General features: G+C 38.5%; 1 protein-coding gene across 1 annotated transcript in view; it reads right to left on the bottom strand.

Annotated features, from left to right (window-relative positions):
• The window catches only part of COPG2 (COPI coat complex subunit gamma 2), a 94,528-nt gene that overhangs the window by 59,670 nt on the left and 16,975 nt on the right, over positions 1-17,883 (bottom strand). Inside the window, exons 5-7 of the mRNA XM_032401562.1 lie at positions 9,599-9,678; positions 1,697-1,772; positions 113-205 (exon numbers count right to left, since the gene is read on the bottom strand). Coding sequence (XP_032257453.1) covers positions 113-205; positions 1,697-1,772; positions 9,599-9,678 — 249 coding nt within the window. The remainder of the gene's footprint in view (positions 1-112; positions 206-1,696; positions 1,773-9,598; positions 9,679-17,883) is intronic.

Raw genomic sequence — 17,883 nt, 5'->3', positions numbered from 1 at the left:
ATGTATCTATACTCTGTGAAGGTTTCATTTGTGAGAGAATCGCAGTGATACTTTGTTCTTCCCCCAGACACTGTAGCGTCAGTAAGAACCAGGCAGCTACTTGCTCACTTACTAAGGAAGACACCAGTGCAGAACTGGATACGCTGGAGACTTTATCCACGATGGCCTGCTTCATGTATCTCTCAATGGCCTGCAACATTGTTCCCTGATAACATGCATAGAGAAAACGCTGTTGAAGCAAAACAGTTTCACCCAAAATTACTGCTTCAAAATAATTTACAAAAACCAGTCATCTATTTGTTTCTGTGCCAGTATTTAGAATGCATTAAAAGGATTATCATGTAACAGACAATCCTATCCCAGAGGGCAGGACCCAGACAACCGAGTGAAATCTTCAAAGAGGACTGTTTAAGAGTATATGGAAGGAAAAAAATGAACTGTTCAACGACGAAATCAACGGTCTCAAAGTGGAGAATCCCAGTCTGAGCAAAGGCGTAAGTAGAGGCTCAACTTACTCAGGGCTGTTATAAAAGAAATTCCTAGATGGGGATGGAGCTGTTTTGAAATTCTGAAGATGCCTCTGGATGAAGGGGATATATTTTATATGGATCCCATAGAGTCCTATAAGTCAAATGTGATCCCTGGTTTTAGATACCTAAGTATCTTAAATGTTTAATATACTACCACAGTGAGCCCTCAATATGAAATTCTCTGAAAATAAAGTTCTTTTTAAATTTAACCGGAGGAAAGCTGAGCACTGGGAAGGGGGTCGCAGATGAAGATGTGTAAACAGACCTGAGATCAATGTTCAAGTGGACAGGCTTACTGCTACCGGCTGCCCTTGTCCCGTCTTAGGCGACCAATTTAATATGAAAAGCAAAAACAACCACAGCCAAACAGCTGAGCAGCAAAAAACACTGTACCATTTCTATTACTCCTCTTAGGATCCAGATTTACCATTTACTCTTACTCAGCCTTTAAAACTTGAGACGATTGTAACCATCCACATAAAATATACCCAGGCATGAATGTAGCTGAAATATTATTCAAGATGCTTGGCAATGCCCAGCCTGCCTTTCATTTTAACCTTTCCTACTCAGAGTTCCTAGAAAGGGACAGCCTAACATACTCCATAACCCCATCCCTCCAGATGTGAGGGATGGCGTCAAGTTAAACACCTGACTCAGATCTACATGGTTACAAGCCACTGGATGGCTGATGGCTAACCAGGGTCTCTCAAATATTTCAGTAAGGAGGCCTGAGCCTTCTAAGTGATGGATCATAACTGTAAATATCCGAGAAATCCTGCTGCTGAGTTCCTTAGAGCTGCCCTGTTTCTTGCTCTGGCATCTGCTGTAAGCTTTACCTCAAATTCTGAGAGATCTATTTCCTATAATAAAGTTAAAAAAAAAAAAAAATTCAAATGGGTTTTGGTTTCCCGCAAGCAACGTTCCCTGACTACGACAAAATTCCGTGAGGGCAAATATAGAGAAAATAGACTAATCTAAATAAACAAAAGGAAAAGACGACCTGAAAGAAAAAAAAGCCTGGAGGCACAAAAGCCTTTCTGGTGGTCATGTTTCTATAATACCGAAGATTCACAGAGTCAGACTAGGGAATCCTATTAAATTTACATGGCCACCTGTAGATAAACACAGTGTCCCTTTTGATGCCTCAGGAAACAAAGAGAACTTACATCAGTGATTCTGCAGAGAGCCCTGATGGCTGGGCCTCGGTACACATCTTCCTTTCCAGTCATGTCCTTAGTCAGACTAAGAAAAAAAATCAAATGAGTTACCATGAATCAATTAACATCTCTCCTGTGGAGTCCACCCCTAGCTAATTCCAATTGTCCCCATAATTATCTTAATGCAGTGATTAATTCGGCAGATATTCATTGAGTGTCTTCTGCAGATAAATATTAAAACTATCGGGTAGAAGGCTGTTCTAAATCCCAATAGAGCAGCGAGCAAAACAAAGTCTTTGCCTTCATGGAGCTAACATACTAATGAGAGGAGAGATAATATACTCTACCACATTAACAAAATATATAATTTTAGATACTGATAACTCGCATAAGAAGTAAAGACAATGGTCTAGAGAGCCACAGACCGAAATCCCCCCAAATCCTAAAAACCCATCAGACTAGACAACTCCTTAAAAGACACGGACTACAATGATTAACTCACGAGGGCATGCTCTCTCTCAGGAACGGCTTTCTAAACAACTGTCAATGCCTTCAGACCTTTCTACTGCGTCTCAAAAAATAAGCAGAGGAGTTGGACGGAGTTACGGACTTCCATGCCCAAACTTTAAAGAGGTTTTTAGTCTCTATACTCTGTTACTCACCCTTTTATCTTCCTGTCCCCCAAACAGACTATTCATCCCCTCCCCCTTTTGCCTCCCCTTCACAGGGTCCAAAACAGCCTACAACTCCACCTCGCTCCATCAGGATGCCAAGAGGAGAAAACTGTGAAGAACTGATAATCCTTCAATTTCTTTATTTTTTTAGTTATTATTTTCATCTGAGTACGCTTTGAAAACATTCAGAAGGGTATAAAACACGAAGTCCAAGTCTTGCCTCACCCACTCTCGCCTCTAGTGCCGCTCAACTGAAGACAGTCATTGTGAACCGTCGCTTATGTTTTCTTAAGAACTTTTTAAAAATCTATAAAACCATAGAGACATAAAAACACATGCAGATGAATCTCCACTCTTCTGGCACCTCCCTTTTTCACTTAATATAGCTTAAGAATCTTTCCCTATTGGTAGATGTTTTCTTTCAATTTTAGGTATCTATATATTTTTAAATATCCAAATATATATCTAAAATACCATTTTAATAGTGGCACAGATTTCCACTGTTGAGATATAAATAATTTATCAACCAGTCTTCTTCATAAATATTTGCATTTTTCCAATTAGATAAAAACTGAAGCTTGGCAGGTTCAGTTTCTTCTAAGGTCTCTCTCCTTGGCTTCTGCACCGCATGAAAGCAGCCATGCACAGTACATAAAAAATAGGCATGGCTGTGTTCCAATAAAACTTTATTTACAAAATGAGGCAGCAGTTTTAGCCACGGGCCATAGTTTGCCAACCACTGCTCCACGCTTCTGTCTTAGTTTGGGCTGCCCTGACAAAGGCTTACAGACAGGTAGTTTATTTGGGAATGTGTTCTGAGGGAAGGGAAGTGAAGACAGGGAGGGAAGGAGGGAAATTAATACAAAGAAATTTTCTCTAGTGGGTCACTGCTGCAGGCAACTAGTTATTTAATGAGCGATCTTCTGAGGAGCTTTATGAGATCCATGTTGGAATCACATTTCCAAGGGATGAAAAGGAAAGAATCTACCCACTAGGTCTTAGCCACCGGCAGAGAGTTAACCCCAGAGTGTTAACTCCCCATTCGGTTAAATCCACACGTTAACTCCCACAGGGGAGTTCCAGGTGAGTGCCCAAACTGGAGTGCCAGAGGAAGTGCAGGGCAAGAAGCCAAACACACGGCGTGCGCTTCGAGTCAGGCATTACGGACGCAAGGGAGCTGGACCCTGCCCAGAGCAGCTGACTGCAAGCAGAGCTGGGATCACAGAGAAGGCCTGAGAAAATGTGAGGTGGCTCAAAGGCAGCACCCAGAACAGTCCATCCTTTGCACCCCTCAAACCTGAATGTGTCCTCCATTAAATCTAACCTATCACCGAGTCTTCGAGATGGTAACCATCCACTATTTCTACAAGACACAGGAAAAGGAGTGGAATATGTACAATCCTTGCTGCTACAACACATTCCAAAGCCGTAACTGAGGTTCACCATCTCCTTCCCATAATCACCCCTTCTATATTTCCCTCACTCTTAGCCAGCACTTTAGCTCATCTTGGTCAGGTGTCTGGTAAGTGGCTCAAACCTTTATCCCAAAAAATCTGAGCTCTTTGTTGGAGTTTTACCAGGGCTGGACCACTGGCTGTTCCCTATTCTCTATTCACCATTGTCTCAGGCATGAACACATTAAAATATACTCAAAACCTTGAATTCCAGATACAGTCCTCTCTTCCACGTTTGTATAGCAACAAGCCTAGCTCCTGACAGTGATCAAGGTCAATTAACTCTATGAGGACAGCAGCTCCTTTCTTTACCTGCTGGTCCCCTACATAAATAATCCAAAGCAGCCTAACAGTAGTCATCATTTCGAATGTGCAAACTTGCTCCCCGCCTGCCCCAGGACTTCTCTGACACTGGACTATGGGGTACCTGTGGTCGCCAACTTGTCACTCAGACACACAGATCCAGAAGCGTGCAGTATTTCTGTGCTGAAGGCAATCCTCAAACAGTGGGAGCCAGAAGTCAATGGGTTAAATGCTTCCCCCTGTTCATCCCTGAAAACACTGTCCCTTGGGAAACAGGGCCTTTAACCCACATTCTGGGTGGGGATGGGAAGCATAAGTTCTACAAGTGGGTGACTGGGAGCAAAGGTGAGAAAAGCATGTCCTACTTCTACCTCTTAATTCCTGGTCCCACATATTGTATTTATTGGTACCATACACTACACTGACCATCAATGTAATGCAGAGACTGCATCCTACAGGAGAATTTTCCAACTGAACGGGGTCCCATCTCTAACCTACTATACCTCAGTTGAGCATTCAGTAGGTCATCCCATCATCCCACTAGGCTGTCAGCTCCTAGGTGAAACAGAATATGGTAAAACTACTGGATCTCTTAAGTCATGAGCCTACTGTCACACCATTTTTGCCATAAAATGAGTGGCAATGTCGTGTAGGATACCATGAACGTAAGAAACTGTACAACTTAGACCTACTGAAAACCCCTGAATCATCTTCTATGTGGTGTTTTTGCCATTAATTAAGAGAAACTTAGGTAGTCAAATTTAATCAATCTTTATCTTTGCCTCTGGAATTGCAGTCCTAACAAAAGCTTTTCCCTACAACAAAAATAAAGAGGAATACATTCATGTTTTCTTTTAGTACTTATATGCTTTCATTTTTAAAATTTATATTCCTTATCCATTTAGAGTTTATTTGTATATAGGATATGAAATATAAATCTAATTTTATTTTTCCAAGTGACTACTCTGTTGTCCCAGCATCATATATTAAGAAGTACCTGTTTACCCCAGTGATTAGAGATGCCACTTTGGCAAATACTAATTTTCCACGTGTATTTGGGTCTAATTCTATGCTTTCCATTTGGACCAGGAAATTCTGAAAACGTAGATCAGCATGGCCAAGGTGACTCATTACAGAGTCATCATACAATTTTATTCCAGGGGTCTATTCGTGTGTCAGCACCACACTGTTTTAAGTGTTCAGGCCTCAATACTGCACTGGCCGGTAGAGCTCACAGTTTTTCTTTTACAGTTATTTCCTGGCTATTCTTAAATGTTTGTTTTTCCATGTAAACTTTAGCATCAACTTTTCTAACTCCAAAATATATAGCCTGTTGATTTTTTTCACTGAGACTGCACTGATTTTACAAATTAGAGAGCACTGAAATCTTTATGATGTTTAATTGATCTACTCAAAAACATGTACATTTGTTCAAGTACACTTTGAGTCTTTCAGGGCTTTAAATTATTTTTTCCTCTTATAAGTTTTCTGCATAAGTTCTTCTAAGGTGATCGTATCATTCTACATTCCCACCTACAGTATACTTGGTGTTGGAGCAGGCTCGTTGATTTTGGTGTGGTCAGGTTTTGTTATTTTAACCAAGATTCTAGTGGGTATGGAAGGATATCTCACTGAGATTTTATCCTGCATTTCCCTGATGACTAATAATATTGAGAGCATTTCCATGTATTTCTTGGCCATTTGTATACCCTTTTATGAAGTGTCTGATTTTCTTCAGAATTTTTAATCTCCATGGTTTCTCAGCAAGGTCACACAACTGTCTACATATGCAGAGGGGTCATCTACTCTATTAGTTTTCTATTCCTGCTGTAACAGATGACCACAATTAGTGGCTTAAAATAAAAGATTATCTTACAGTTCTGTGGATTAGCAGTCCAACACAGGGCTCACTGGGCTAAGATCACCATGTCAGCAAGGCTGCATCCATCTCAGAAGCAAAATACATTCACTCCATCCCAAGATCCCCCCAGATCTCAATGCATTACAGCACCAACTCAAAGTCCAAAAGCTCATCAAAATCCCACTGATTCAAAAATCCTGATCTTAGCATCAAAATCAGTTAGGTACAGGTGAGACTGGGTATACTCTCTCCCGAGGCAAAATTCCTCTCCACCTGTGGGCCTGTGAAACTAGAAAACAAGTTGCTCCCAAAATACAAGCGTGGGGCTACCACGGGATAGCACTTACAGACTTTTCTGTTCACAAGGAGAAAATGGAATGAAAAAAAAAGAAGAAAAAAAAGTCACTGGTCCTAAGCAATTCTGAAATCCAGCCAAGCAAACCGGAGGAAGGTTTCAGCTGCCGGGTAGAATTCTCCATCGTTCTCAGCTCTACACTATGGTCCTGTAACCCTGCCCTCAGAGCCATCCTTCCTTTTTGTGAGGGCGGCGCCTTTTTAAAGCTGAGCAGTCTTCTCGGCCGGTTTCCTATTGGAGAATTTGGGACCCTGACAACCTTCTTTCACTTTGTCCTCTCTCTGTCCCTTTCAGTCCAGACTAGCAGTGGTGCTGCCGCTGTAAGAGTCTCAGTCATATAACGTCTCAGTTTCAGGTGCACAACATAATGATTTTTGTAAAGAACTCCTGGGTCTTGAACAGGTGTCTCAGTTTATTTCTCTACTCTCAAATTGTACTGTAAGTGGTAAAAAGAAACCAGGCCGCACCTTGACACTCTGGAAATCTCAGTTAAACACCCAAGCTCACAAATCCTGATTTCTATATAACTGCAGGACACAATCCTACTAAGCTCTCTGCCACTATAGGACAAGGGTCCCCTTCCCTCCAGTTGCTAACACCTTCCTCATTTCCTTCTGAGCCCTCCCAGCAGTGCTTTTAGTGTCCATATTTCTACCAACAGTATGTTCACAAGGATCTGAGCGTTCTCTACAGTGATAAGTGTTTTCCCTACCCTGCTCCTCACTTCTTTCTGAGTCTACCAAGGTCATTAACATCCAGCTTTCCACTAACACTCTGTTCAGGGCAATGTAGGCCTTAACTGTCATGTTCCCCCAAATCCTTCCAGCATCTACTCATTGCCCAATTCCCAAAGCCACTTCCACATTTTTAGGTATTTGTTACAGCAGCACTCCACTTCCAGGTACCAAAATCTCTAGTAGTTTTTCCCCCAGCTTTGAGATATAATTGGCATATAACATTGTATAATTTTAAAGTACAGAATGTGTTGGTTTGATGCTTATACGTTACACGATTTACTCGTTTTCTATGGCTACTGTAACAAATTACCACAAACTTAAAGACTAAAGACCACATTCATTTCTTTATCTTACAGTTCTGTAAGTTAGAAATGCAACACAGGTCTCACCGGGATAACATCACGGTATTGGCAGGCCTCCTTTCGGGAGGCTGTAGGGGTGAATCCATTTCCTTGCCTTTTCCAACTGCTGGGGCCACCCACATTCCCTGGCTCATGGCCCCCTTCCTCCAGCAACATCGCATCTGTGACCTGCTTCCATCATCACATCTCTTTACTGACCTTTCCACTTTCTTCTTCCACTTTTAAGGACCCTTATCCTTATCGGGCCCACCTGCATAATCCACCCTATTCTCCCTACCTGCTGATTAGCAACTTTACTTCCCCTTTGCGGTGTAATGAAACATATTCGTAGGTCCTGGGACTTAGGCCAGGAATATCTCTGGAGGGCCATTATTCTGCCTACTACATCTACTAATCACTTAAAATGAGCTAGAAGCAAACCATAATTCATAGCAGCCTAACAGGATTCAGAGGGAAGTACTAACAGCTAAACAAACAAAAAACCCTAATCTATTTTTAATTTTTCCAACATTTAGTGAGTACAGCAATCCAAGTGAAGATTTTCTGTTTGTTACTCGTGGCAAATATTGTTAGCTAACTAATCCAATACCCATTTCCAACCCCTTCTCCCCTGCCTGCCCCTAATACTTGGCCTTTAAAAGCTAAATCGTCACTTTCCTGGTCCTAACGAGAGTCGTATAACACAGCTGTGTCAAATGAAATCTACAAATTGCCTTGGGAAAAGCTATTGCATACCTGATAAAAGAGGCAGATGGTGCTGGCCCTCCCTGGCCCCCTTCCCGGTACCCCTCCCACCTTGAATGGTGCACTGCCAGTAATTCAGGCATCTATTCTGCAATCATGTGAGATTCAAGACACCAGCCCTCACATTGTTGCGCTACTGAACCAACACTAGCTACTCTATGCCTAGTGACTACATCTGCCTTTCGGTTATTTTCAGCTGAAAGCTTCACTAATTGAAACTTACTCAATACAACTGCTGGTTAAAAACAAGCACCCTCCTCCAAAATTTATGTTGTTGTACAAAGACCAAATTCACTTAAATGAATTATAATTAATAATTAGGTTATCCATCCTGACTCCAGGACACTGGGAAATTTTCAAAATTTTAAAGAAAATAAATAGCCACAATCCCAAACACCCAGAGATAATCTACTGGTAATATATCAGCATATTTCCATCCATATATTTTTATATATGTACATAAAATATGTTTTAAAGGGAGACTATATAAAATACATGGACTTGAATCCAACTCTCATTCAGCACTCTATGAGGACTTTTCCATATCATTAAAGATGTTTCAAAAAATTAAAATAATCCCATAATCTGATTATGACATGGTTAATTAAGTTATATATAATTAAATTTAACAATAGCAGACATTTAAACTGTTTCACCCTTTCTGCTAGTGTAAACAGTGCTGCAATGAACATTATTATATATGAGTCTTCCTGTGCTATCTCTATTTTCTGAGCATAGTGCCATCGACGTGGTATTAGTGTGTCAAAGGGATAAAACTTTTCAAATGTTCATCATTTGAATGCTGTCAGACTGCTTTCTAGAAAACCTGAATCAGTTTATTATTCTGCCTCCGGTACATACAAGAATATCAGTCTCCCTTACCAGCACCTACTGCCTTTTTTCTTTTTTGCCAAATTGAAGGGTAAAAATCTTATAACTCATTTGAGTTTTTAATTTACATTTTTCGGTTATGTGAGAATGACTAAAAACAATCAGATCCTTTATATTGGTTATTGTAAGAACTATCACTTGGAATTTTTTTTGAAGTAGAAGAGTTCTTTATATATTATATATACTAGCCTTTTGATATACTTATTGTAAATATTTTATGTCAATGTATCATTTACATTTTGGTTCTGTTTACATATTATTATGAACATTTAAAATGTATTAGCAAAAAAAAAAAAAATAAAATGTATTAGCAAATCTGTTAGCATTACCCTTTGTGACTCCTTTGTTTTATCAGATAGACATGGTTTTCACATGATGACAATCACATTTTAGGAAAGAATGTTTTAAGATTTTTTTTTAATTCCTATTTGCTTTCTTACAGTCAAAAAAGTAAAACTAATAGAAAAAGAACAACAAATATTCCACTAACTATATAAGTACTCCATGTTAGGTTCTGACCATTCACATACCTGCTTGTGACAATTATCACATCCTCAGAGATTGTAGCCATTTCTTTGATGGTAAGGTAGCACATTCTTCTCAGTGTTTGCTGAAAAATTATTTATATAAGGCGACAGGTTATTCATAAGGAAATGGTTCTTTAAACTGTTTAAGTGAGGGCCCCAAGTAGATATATTTAGAAGGTTATTCTTAATAAGATTCTCATCTACCCAAAAAATCCTTCTGAAAATATCTGGATGAGAAAACGTTCAGAACACTACTGTTTCCTAAACAAGTAAATGATGCACTGACATAGTGAAAAAACATCTAGGTGAAAATTTTAAAATTTAAATTAAAAATTTTTTAAATGATATTTACACATAGATCCAAACTTTGACAGTGTAAATCCAAAGACATAGATTTCTCCAAGTGTTAAAGGATTATCCTGGAAAATGTACTTTTAAAATTCTTTAAATATATGGATGGAGAGACATGCAGGCTCCTTATCTTCCTCAGTCCAACATACACAGATGTTTTTCCTTGAAGTATTTGTGCTTGTATAACCAACTTCCATTTTCAAATATCAAGATTTCAGTTATCAAGATATCTGGGTCCAAAGTAAACAGTTCACATAACAATAGTAAAGTTTCATCTACGTTCCTCCTCACCTGGTCTCTGGTTTATTCATACACTATGGGCACTGGTTCCTCTAGCCTATCTAGCCACATTCTCTACCAACAACTTCACATTTCTTATAAGTAGTGAAACTCAAATACACCAGACCCAGCTCCAGACTCCAAGCTGTAGAAAGAACCTGGTGGAGACTACTGAGCCCATTAAGGAAAGAGAAGAAGCAAGTGAGGATTCTCATGGTGATAAAACACAGAAAAAATCACCCCAAGAAAGAGAAAGCCAGTCGGGGTCAGATGAATGGGGCAGATGACACCCATACGAAGCTACCATTAGAAGAAAACAAAAAATAAAAACCAAAACTTCAGAGTTGAAGAAAAGTTGTCCTCTCCCCCAAAATAAAAATCTACCATGAAGCAGAATAAAACTGGAGACACCAAAAATTGAGCTAAAGCACAAAAAATGGGGGGTGGGGCCCTCAACATCAGTCATCAGGGAAATACAAAAAACCTTATTTCAGATACCACCTCACACCCACCAAAATGGCTAAAATTCAAAAGAGTGACAATACAAAGTGTTGGCAAAGAGGTGCCAGAAACCACTAAAATATACTGCCTAAACAAACACACTGAAATGTTGAATAAAATAGGAACAAAAAATTTACCTACATAGCCAAGGGTAAAATGAAGTGAAATTCATAGATGCCAAAATGGAAAAACAAACACCACCCAGCCAGAGAAGTATAGGCCCGGGACCTTCCAGGCATAGGATAAAGTATCCAAAGTCTAGGAAGGACAAGATTCTAAAAGGTATATTCTCCAGGCTCAGGGAAAATTATTCTAGATAATAACTCAGAAATATAGCAAGAAATGGAGAGTGAAGGAAAAGTGGTAAACAGTAACAAGGCAGTATGGTATTAGCTACAGAATAGACAAATAGATGAATGGGACAGAATAGACACTGAGAAATACACCCATATAAATACAGTCAATTGATCTTTGACAAAGGAACAAAGGCAGTACAATGGAGCAAAGACAGTCTGTTCACCAAATGGTACTAGAAGAACTGGACATCCACATGCAAAAAAAATGAATCTAGACACAGACCTTACAGTCTTAACAAGAATTAACCCAAAATGGATCACAGACCTAAATACAAAATGCAAAACTGTAAAACTTCTAGGAGAAAACCTAGATGACCTTGGATATGATGATAACATTTTAGATACAACCCCAGAGGTATGATCATAAAAGAAATAATGAATAAACCAGCCTTTTGGGGGGGGGGGGCAGGGAGAAGAGCAGAGGGAGAGAGAGAATCTTAAGCAGGCTCCACGCACAGCATGGAGCCCGATGCAGGGCTCAATCTCACGACCCTGAGATCATAACCTGAGCCAAAATTAAGAGTTGGATGCCCAACCGACTGAGCCACCCAGGCACCACCCCCCCTTTCTTTAGAGAGAGAGAAGCCAGCCTTTATTAAAAGTAAAAACTTCAGGGGCTCCTGGGTGGCTCAGTCGTTAGGCGTCTGCCTTCAGCTCAGGTCATGGTCCCAGGGTCCTGGGATTGAGCCCTACATCGGGCTCCCTGCTCCACGGGAAGCCTGCTTCTCCCTCTCCCACTCCCCCTGCTTGTGTTCCCTCTCTCGCTGTGTCTCTCTGTGTCAAATAAATAAATAAAATCTTAAAAAATAAAAAATAAAAACTTCAGCTCTGCAAAAGACAATGTCAAGAAGATGAGAAGACAAGCCACAGACTGGGAGAAAATATTTGTAGAACACATCTGATACAGGATTATCACCCAAAATATATAAAAACCTCTTAAAAGTAAAAAATAAGAAAAACAACTTGATTAAAAATGAGCCAAAGACCTTAAGACACTTCACTTAAACAGATAAATGACAAATAAGTATATGAAAGTATAAGTATTCAAATGTAAGAATTCTTTTTATATTATAGATGCTCCACATCATATGTCATTTGGGAAAGGCAAATGAAAACAATGAGATATCACTACATGCCTATTAGAATGGTCAAAATCCAGAACACTGACAACACCAAATGCTGATAAGGATGTGGAGCATGAGGAACTCTCATTCATTGTTGGTGGGAATAAAAGTGGTATAGCCAATTTGAAAGAAGATTTGGTGATTTCTTACAAAACTAAACATACTCTTACCGTACAATCCAGCAATCATGTTCCTTGGTTTTACCAAAAGAAGTTGAAAACTTACGTCCACCTAAAAACCTGCATACAGATGTTTATAGCATTTTTAAAAATTTTTATTTCATTTTTAATTCTTTAAAGTAATCTCTACACCCAACATAAGGCTCAAACTTACAACCCCAAGATCAAGAGTCACACACTCTACTGACCGAGCCATCCTGGCACTCTATAGCAGCTTTATTCATAATTGCCAAAATTTGGAAGCAACCAAGATGTCCTTTAGTAGGTGAATGGATAAACTGTGGCACATCCAGACAACAGAATATTACTCAGCACTAGAAAGAAAATGAGCTATCAAGCCGTGAAAAGACATGGAGGAAATTAAATGTATATTACCAAGTGAAAGAAACCAATCTGTAAAAGATACATGCTATATAATTCCAGCTACATGACGTTCTAGAAAGGGCAATGAATAGCTGGAGCACAGAAGATTTTTTAGGTCAGTGAAAATACTCTGTATAATATTTAATGATGGATGCATGTCATTATACATTTGTCCAAATCCACATAATGTATAACACCAAGAGTGAATATTAACATAAACTATGGACTCTGTGTGATTACGGCGTGTCACTGTAGGTTTATGTACTGTAACCAATTTACAACTCTGGTAAGGGATGTTGATAAGTTGTGGCGTCAGGGAATATCCAGAAAATCTCTGTATCTTCCTTTTAATTTGCTGTGAACGTAAAACTTCTCTAAAAAAATACTTTCTTTAAAAAGTGGTGAGGACGTGGATAAATCGGAATGAACAACCAAAAAACACACAAGAAATGATGTGTTGTGACATACGTGAGTAAATGTGCGTGTGTATATATATATATATATACATATATATATGTTTATATATTCATATACATAATAAGAGTGTCCTAAGGTTCTCAAATCTTCCATGAACAGGTACAAGATAAAGATGAATACTAAATTCTGAAAGTCAAATAATCATGTTGTAATTTCTAGGGTAACCACTAGAAGAACTTCCAAACTATTATCCCATTAGTGCTCTGTTCAGTCCTTTTTCTCTCTTGGCTTCATTTTGGATAATTTCTATCTGTCCTCAAGGTTACTGATTTTTTTCCCTACAGTCTCTACTCTGCTATTAACCCCATGAGGTATATTTTTCATTTAATATATGCTAGCTCATATAAATATTTTTCCTTAACTTCTAGAAGGCACATTTGGGTCTCTCTGGATGCCTTCTATTTTGCTCCTCATTCTTATTATGTCTTTCTACATATTCTTAGGCATAAAGGCTCTATATATAATAGCTGTTTTATGTCATTATCTGCTCCTTCCATCATCTTATCATTTCTGGTTTGGGTCTATTGATCCATTTTTCTCCTGGTTATGGATAATATTTTCCTGCTTCTTTGCTTACCTCATAATTTTTTAATGGATGCTGTATATTGTGAAGTTTATATTGTTTGGTGCTAGATTTTGTTGTATTCTTTTACATGGTATTGTACTTTACTCTTCATGAGATTAAATTACCTGGAATCAAATTTTTACTTTTGAGGGTTTGCTTTTGAGCCTTTTTAAGCTTCAGTACATGTCTAATATATTCCCATTACTAAGGTGATGATGCCTGAGAACTATGCCAGATGACAAGGTTTTTCTGCTCTCACTGGATGGAAATAGGAACTATTCTCAGTCCTGTGTTCTGGTGATTCTTTCTTTAGCCTTGAGTATTTTCCTTTTATATATGCACAGATCAATTCTTACCCAAAGATTCAAGGGGAGCCCCGCAGCAAATTGCTGGAACTACTTCCTTCCTTTCTTGCTTCTCTCCTCTCCCCTGACTTATGTCCTCTCTAGTACTCTGCCCTACAAATTTGAGCTTTCTTGGTTGGCTTCCTCGTACTCCATCTGTTTTCTCAACTCAGAGAGATAACTAGGCTCCTTTTCAGTGTGCCCTCCTTGACCTGATACCTGTAATCTGCCTCTAGGCAATGAGCTAATGCAATCCTAGGGCTCACTTTTTTTCTTTTTCTTCGGATCATAATCCTGGGATGCCTGTTAATCTAATGTCTGAAAACTACTTAATATATTTTGTTCGATTTTCTAGGTATTTGCAGTAGCAGGATAAACCTAACCCCTTAACTGCATCATGGCTAGAAACAAACAGAAATATGTTTTTGTTTTTTTTTTTTAAAGATTTTATTTATTTATTTGAGACAGAGAGAATGAGAGAGAGAGAGCACATGAGAGGGGGGAGGGTCAGAGGGAGAAGCAGGCTCCCTGCTGAGCAGGGAGCCCGATGCGGGACTCGATCCAGGGACTCCAGGATCATGACCTGAGCCGAAGGCAGTCGCTTAACCAACTGAGCCACCCAGGCGCCCCAGAAATATGTTTTTAATATCAAAACATTTTGTGAATTACCTAGGGACTCTTTTATTATTCATTTCCAACACCAATCCCTTTTAATTAGAGAACACAATCTGTACAATTTCATTCCTTTAAAAATTTGTTGCATCTTGAATTATGGCTCAGTATATAGTTGATTTTTATAAATGTTCTTTGTGTTCTTCATTTACATTTAATATAGATAGTAATATATCTGGGTCTATATTTACCATCTTATTGTATGATTTATGTTTGTCCTTCTTGATTGATCTTTCTTTCTTTTTCTCCCCCTTCTTATGGCATGACTTTTCAGCATTCTATTTTTTTGCACAATTAGTTTGAAAGAAAAAAACAATAGAGAAAAGTCAATGAAACAAAAAGCTGGTTGTGTGAAGAGATCAATAAAGTTTATAAAGCTCTAGATAAAGTTCCCAGGAATAGAAGAAAGCAATTTACCAGTATCAGAATGAAAGAAAAGACATTACTACATATCCTACAAACACTAAAAAAAAAAAGAGAGTATCATGAACCGTTTTAGGGAAACAAAGTTCAATGACTTCCATGAAATGGATAAATGCCTTGAAAGACACGAACTACCAGACCTCACTGAAGAAGATAAATAATCTGAAAAGCACCATATCTATTTCTTTTTAATGGAGTTAATTTTCAAAAACCTTCCCTTAAAGAAGACGGTTTTGGGGCATGTGAGTGGCTCAGTAGGTTAAGAGTCTGACTCTGGATTTTGGCTCAGGTCATGATCTCAGGGTTGTGATATCGAGCCCCTAGTTGGCTCCGCAGGTACTGGGCATGGAGCCTGCTTAAGATTCTTTCTCGGGGTGCCTGGGTGGCTCAGTCGTTAAGCATCTGCCTTTGGCTCAGGTCATGAACCCAGGGTCCTGGGATCGAGCCCCGCATCTGGCTCCCTGCTCAGCAGGAAGCCTGCTTCTCCCTCTCCCACTCCCCTTGCTTGTGTTCCCTCTCTTGCTCGCTCTCTTTCAAATAAATAAATAAAATATTTAAAAAAAAAAAAAAAAGATTCTCTTTCTTCCTCTCCCTTCGCCCCTCCCCTCCAAAAGAAAAAAAAAAAAGATGGCTTCAATATTGAACTCCATCGAACACTTCAGGAAAAATTAATAATGATTCTACAAAAACACTTCCAGAAAGCAGAAGAGGAAGAAAGGAAGAAACACTTCCCAATTCATCTTACAAGGCCAGCATTATCCAAATACAAAATCCAGACAAAATTATTGTAAGAAAAAAGTACAGATTTCATGACCACAGACCCAAAAATCCTTAACAAACTTTAACAAACAAAAATGAAAGACTTTGTTTTCCAGAATAATGAATAAATGCATCTCACCATATTAACATACTGAAAAAGAAAAGCCATGATAATCCAATGGATATAAAAAAATCATTTGACAAAATTCAATACTTACTCTCACACACACACACACACACACACACAATCTCTCAGCAAACTAGGAATAGAATGCAACTTCCTCAACCTGATAAAAGCCATTTGTGAAAAACTTAAGTGCTAACACCATACTTACTGGTGAAAGATTAAATACCTTCACCCTAAGATCAAGAACAAAACAAGGATGATCCCTACCATCACTTCTATTTATATTGTACAATAGTGCAAGAAGACAGTAAGGTAAGATAAATAAATCAAAGGCCTACAGATTGAAAAGGAAAAAGTAAATTCTAAGGAATCTTCCAAAATACTCCTAGAATAAATGAATTTAACAAAATCATTTGTTATGCAAAAACCAATTTAATTTCTAAAACTACTTACAAACAATACAAATACAATAGTATTTTTAAAATCTTAACTACTTTAGGGACAAATTCACAAAATATGTGTAAGACTTGTATGCTGAAAGCTATAATACTGCTGACAGAAATTAAAGAGATCTGAAAAAGGGGAGATAAATACCATGTTTGTGGAGCAAAAAACACAATGTTTAAATGTCAATTCTCCTCAAATTGATCTTCAGATTCAATGTAATCCCCATCAAAGTTCCAGCAGACTTTAAAAAATAGCAATGGAAGCTGATTCTAAAAATTCATACAGAAAGGCAAAGAACCTAGAAGACCCAAACCTTTTGAAAAAGGAAAACAAAGGAACACATGCACTACATGATTTAAAACTTACTATAAAGGTATAGTCATCGAGACGGTGTGATACTGGAATAAGAATAAAGATACAGATCAATGAAACAAAACAGAATATTCCAATGTGCCAATGTAACTCAATCATCATCTCTTCCTCCTCCTTCCATATTAATATGCAACTATTCCCGTACCATTTGTCGAGAAAATAAAGTACAAGGAAAAGGAAGAGGTGGTGAAAGGAGGAAAAGGAATACAACCCTTACCTTATACCAAATACAAAAATTAATTCAAAATGGATCAAAATGCCTAGAAAAAAGGCATAGGAGAAAATCTTTGTGATGCTGGGTTAGGCAAAGATTTCTATAATACAGATCAGAGGCATAATCCACAACAGAAAAAAAATTGATAAACTGGACTTCATCAAAATTTAAAACTTCTGTTCCTTTAAAGACTAAAAAATGAAAAAAACAAGCTACAGACTGGAATAAAATATTTAAGAAACATATCTGATAAAGGACTTGTATCCAGAATACACAAAGACTTCTCAAAAATCAAAAATAAGAAAATATACACCCAAATTATTAAAAAGGGGCAAAAGATATGAATAGATCCTTCAGCATGGAATATATATATATATAAAGCAAGAAAAACACACAAAAAGATGTTTCAGATTATTAGTCATTAGGGAAATGCAAATTGAAACTACAAAGAGAGGAGTGAGCAAGATGGCAGAGGAGTAGGAGACCTAAATTTCATCTGGTCCCAGGAAACTCAACAGATCGAAGAAAAGAATAGCAGCAATTCTAGGAACAGAAAAGCGACCACTTTCTGGAAGGTAGGACGTGGGGAGAAGTGAATCTGAGGCGATTTTCGGGAAGACAGACGGCGGGGGGAGGAGGCCTCCATCAGCCAATACCGGCAAGTGATAGAGCGGTGGAGCACAAAATGGGAACTTTTAGAAGTCGGCTCCGCTGAGGGACGTCGCTCCAGTGGCT

The sequence above is a fragment of the Phoca vitulina genome, unplaced genomic scaffold (genome assembly GCF_004348235.1).
Source record: "Phoca vitulina isolate PV1807 unplaced genomic scaffold, GSC_HSeal_1.0 scaffold4, whole genome shotgun sequence".
Lineage (NCBI taxonomy): Eukaryota > Metazoa > Chordata > Mammalia > Carnivora > Phocidae > Phoca > Phoca vitulina.
Note: the sequence above shows the minus strand (reverse complement) of the source record. Positions and strands in the feature narration are given on the sequence as shown.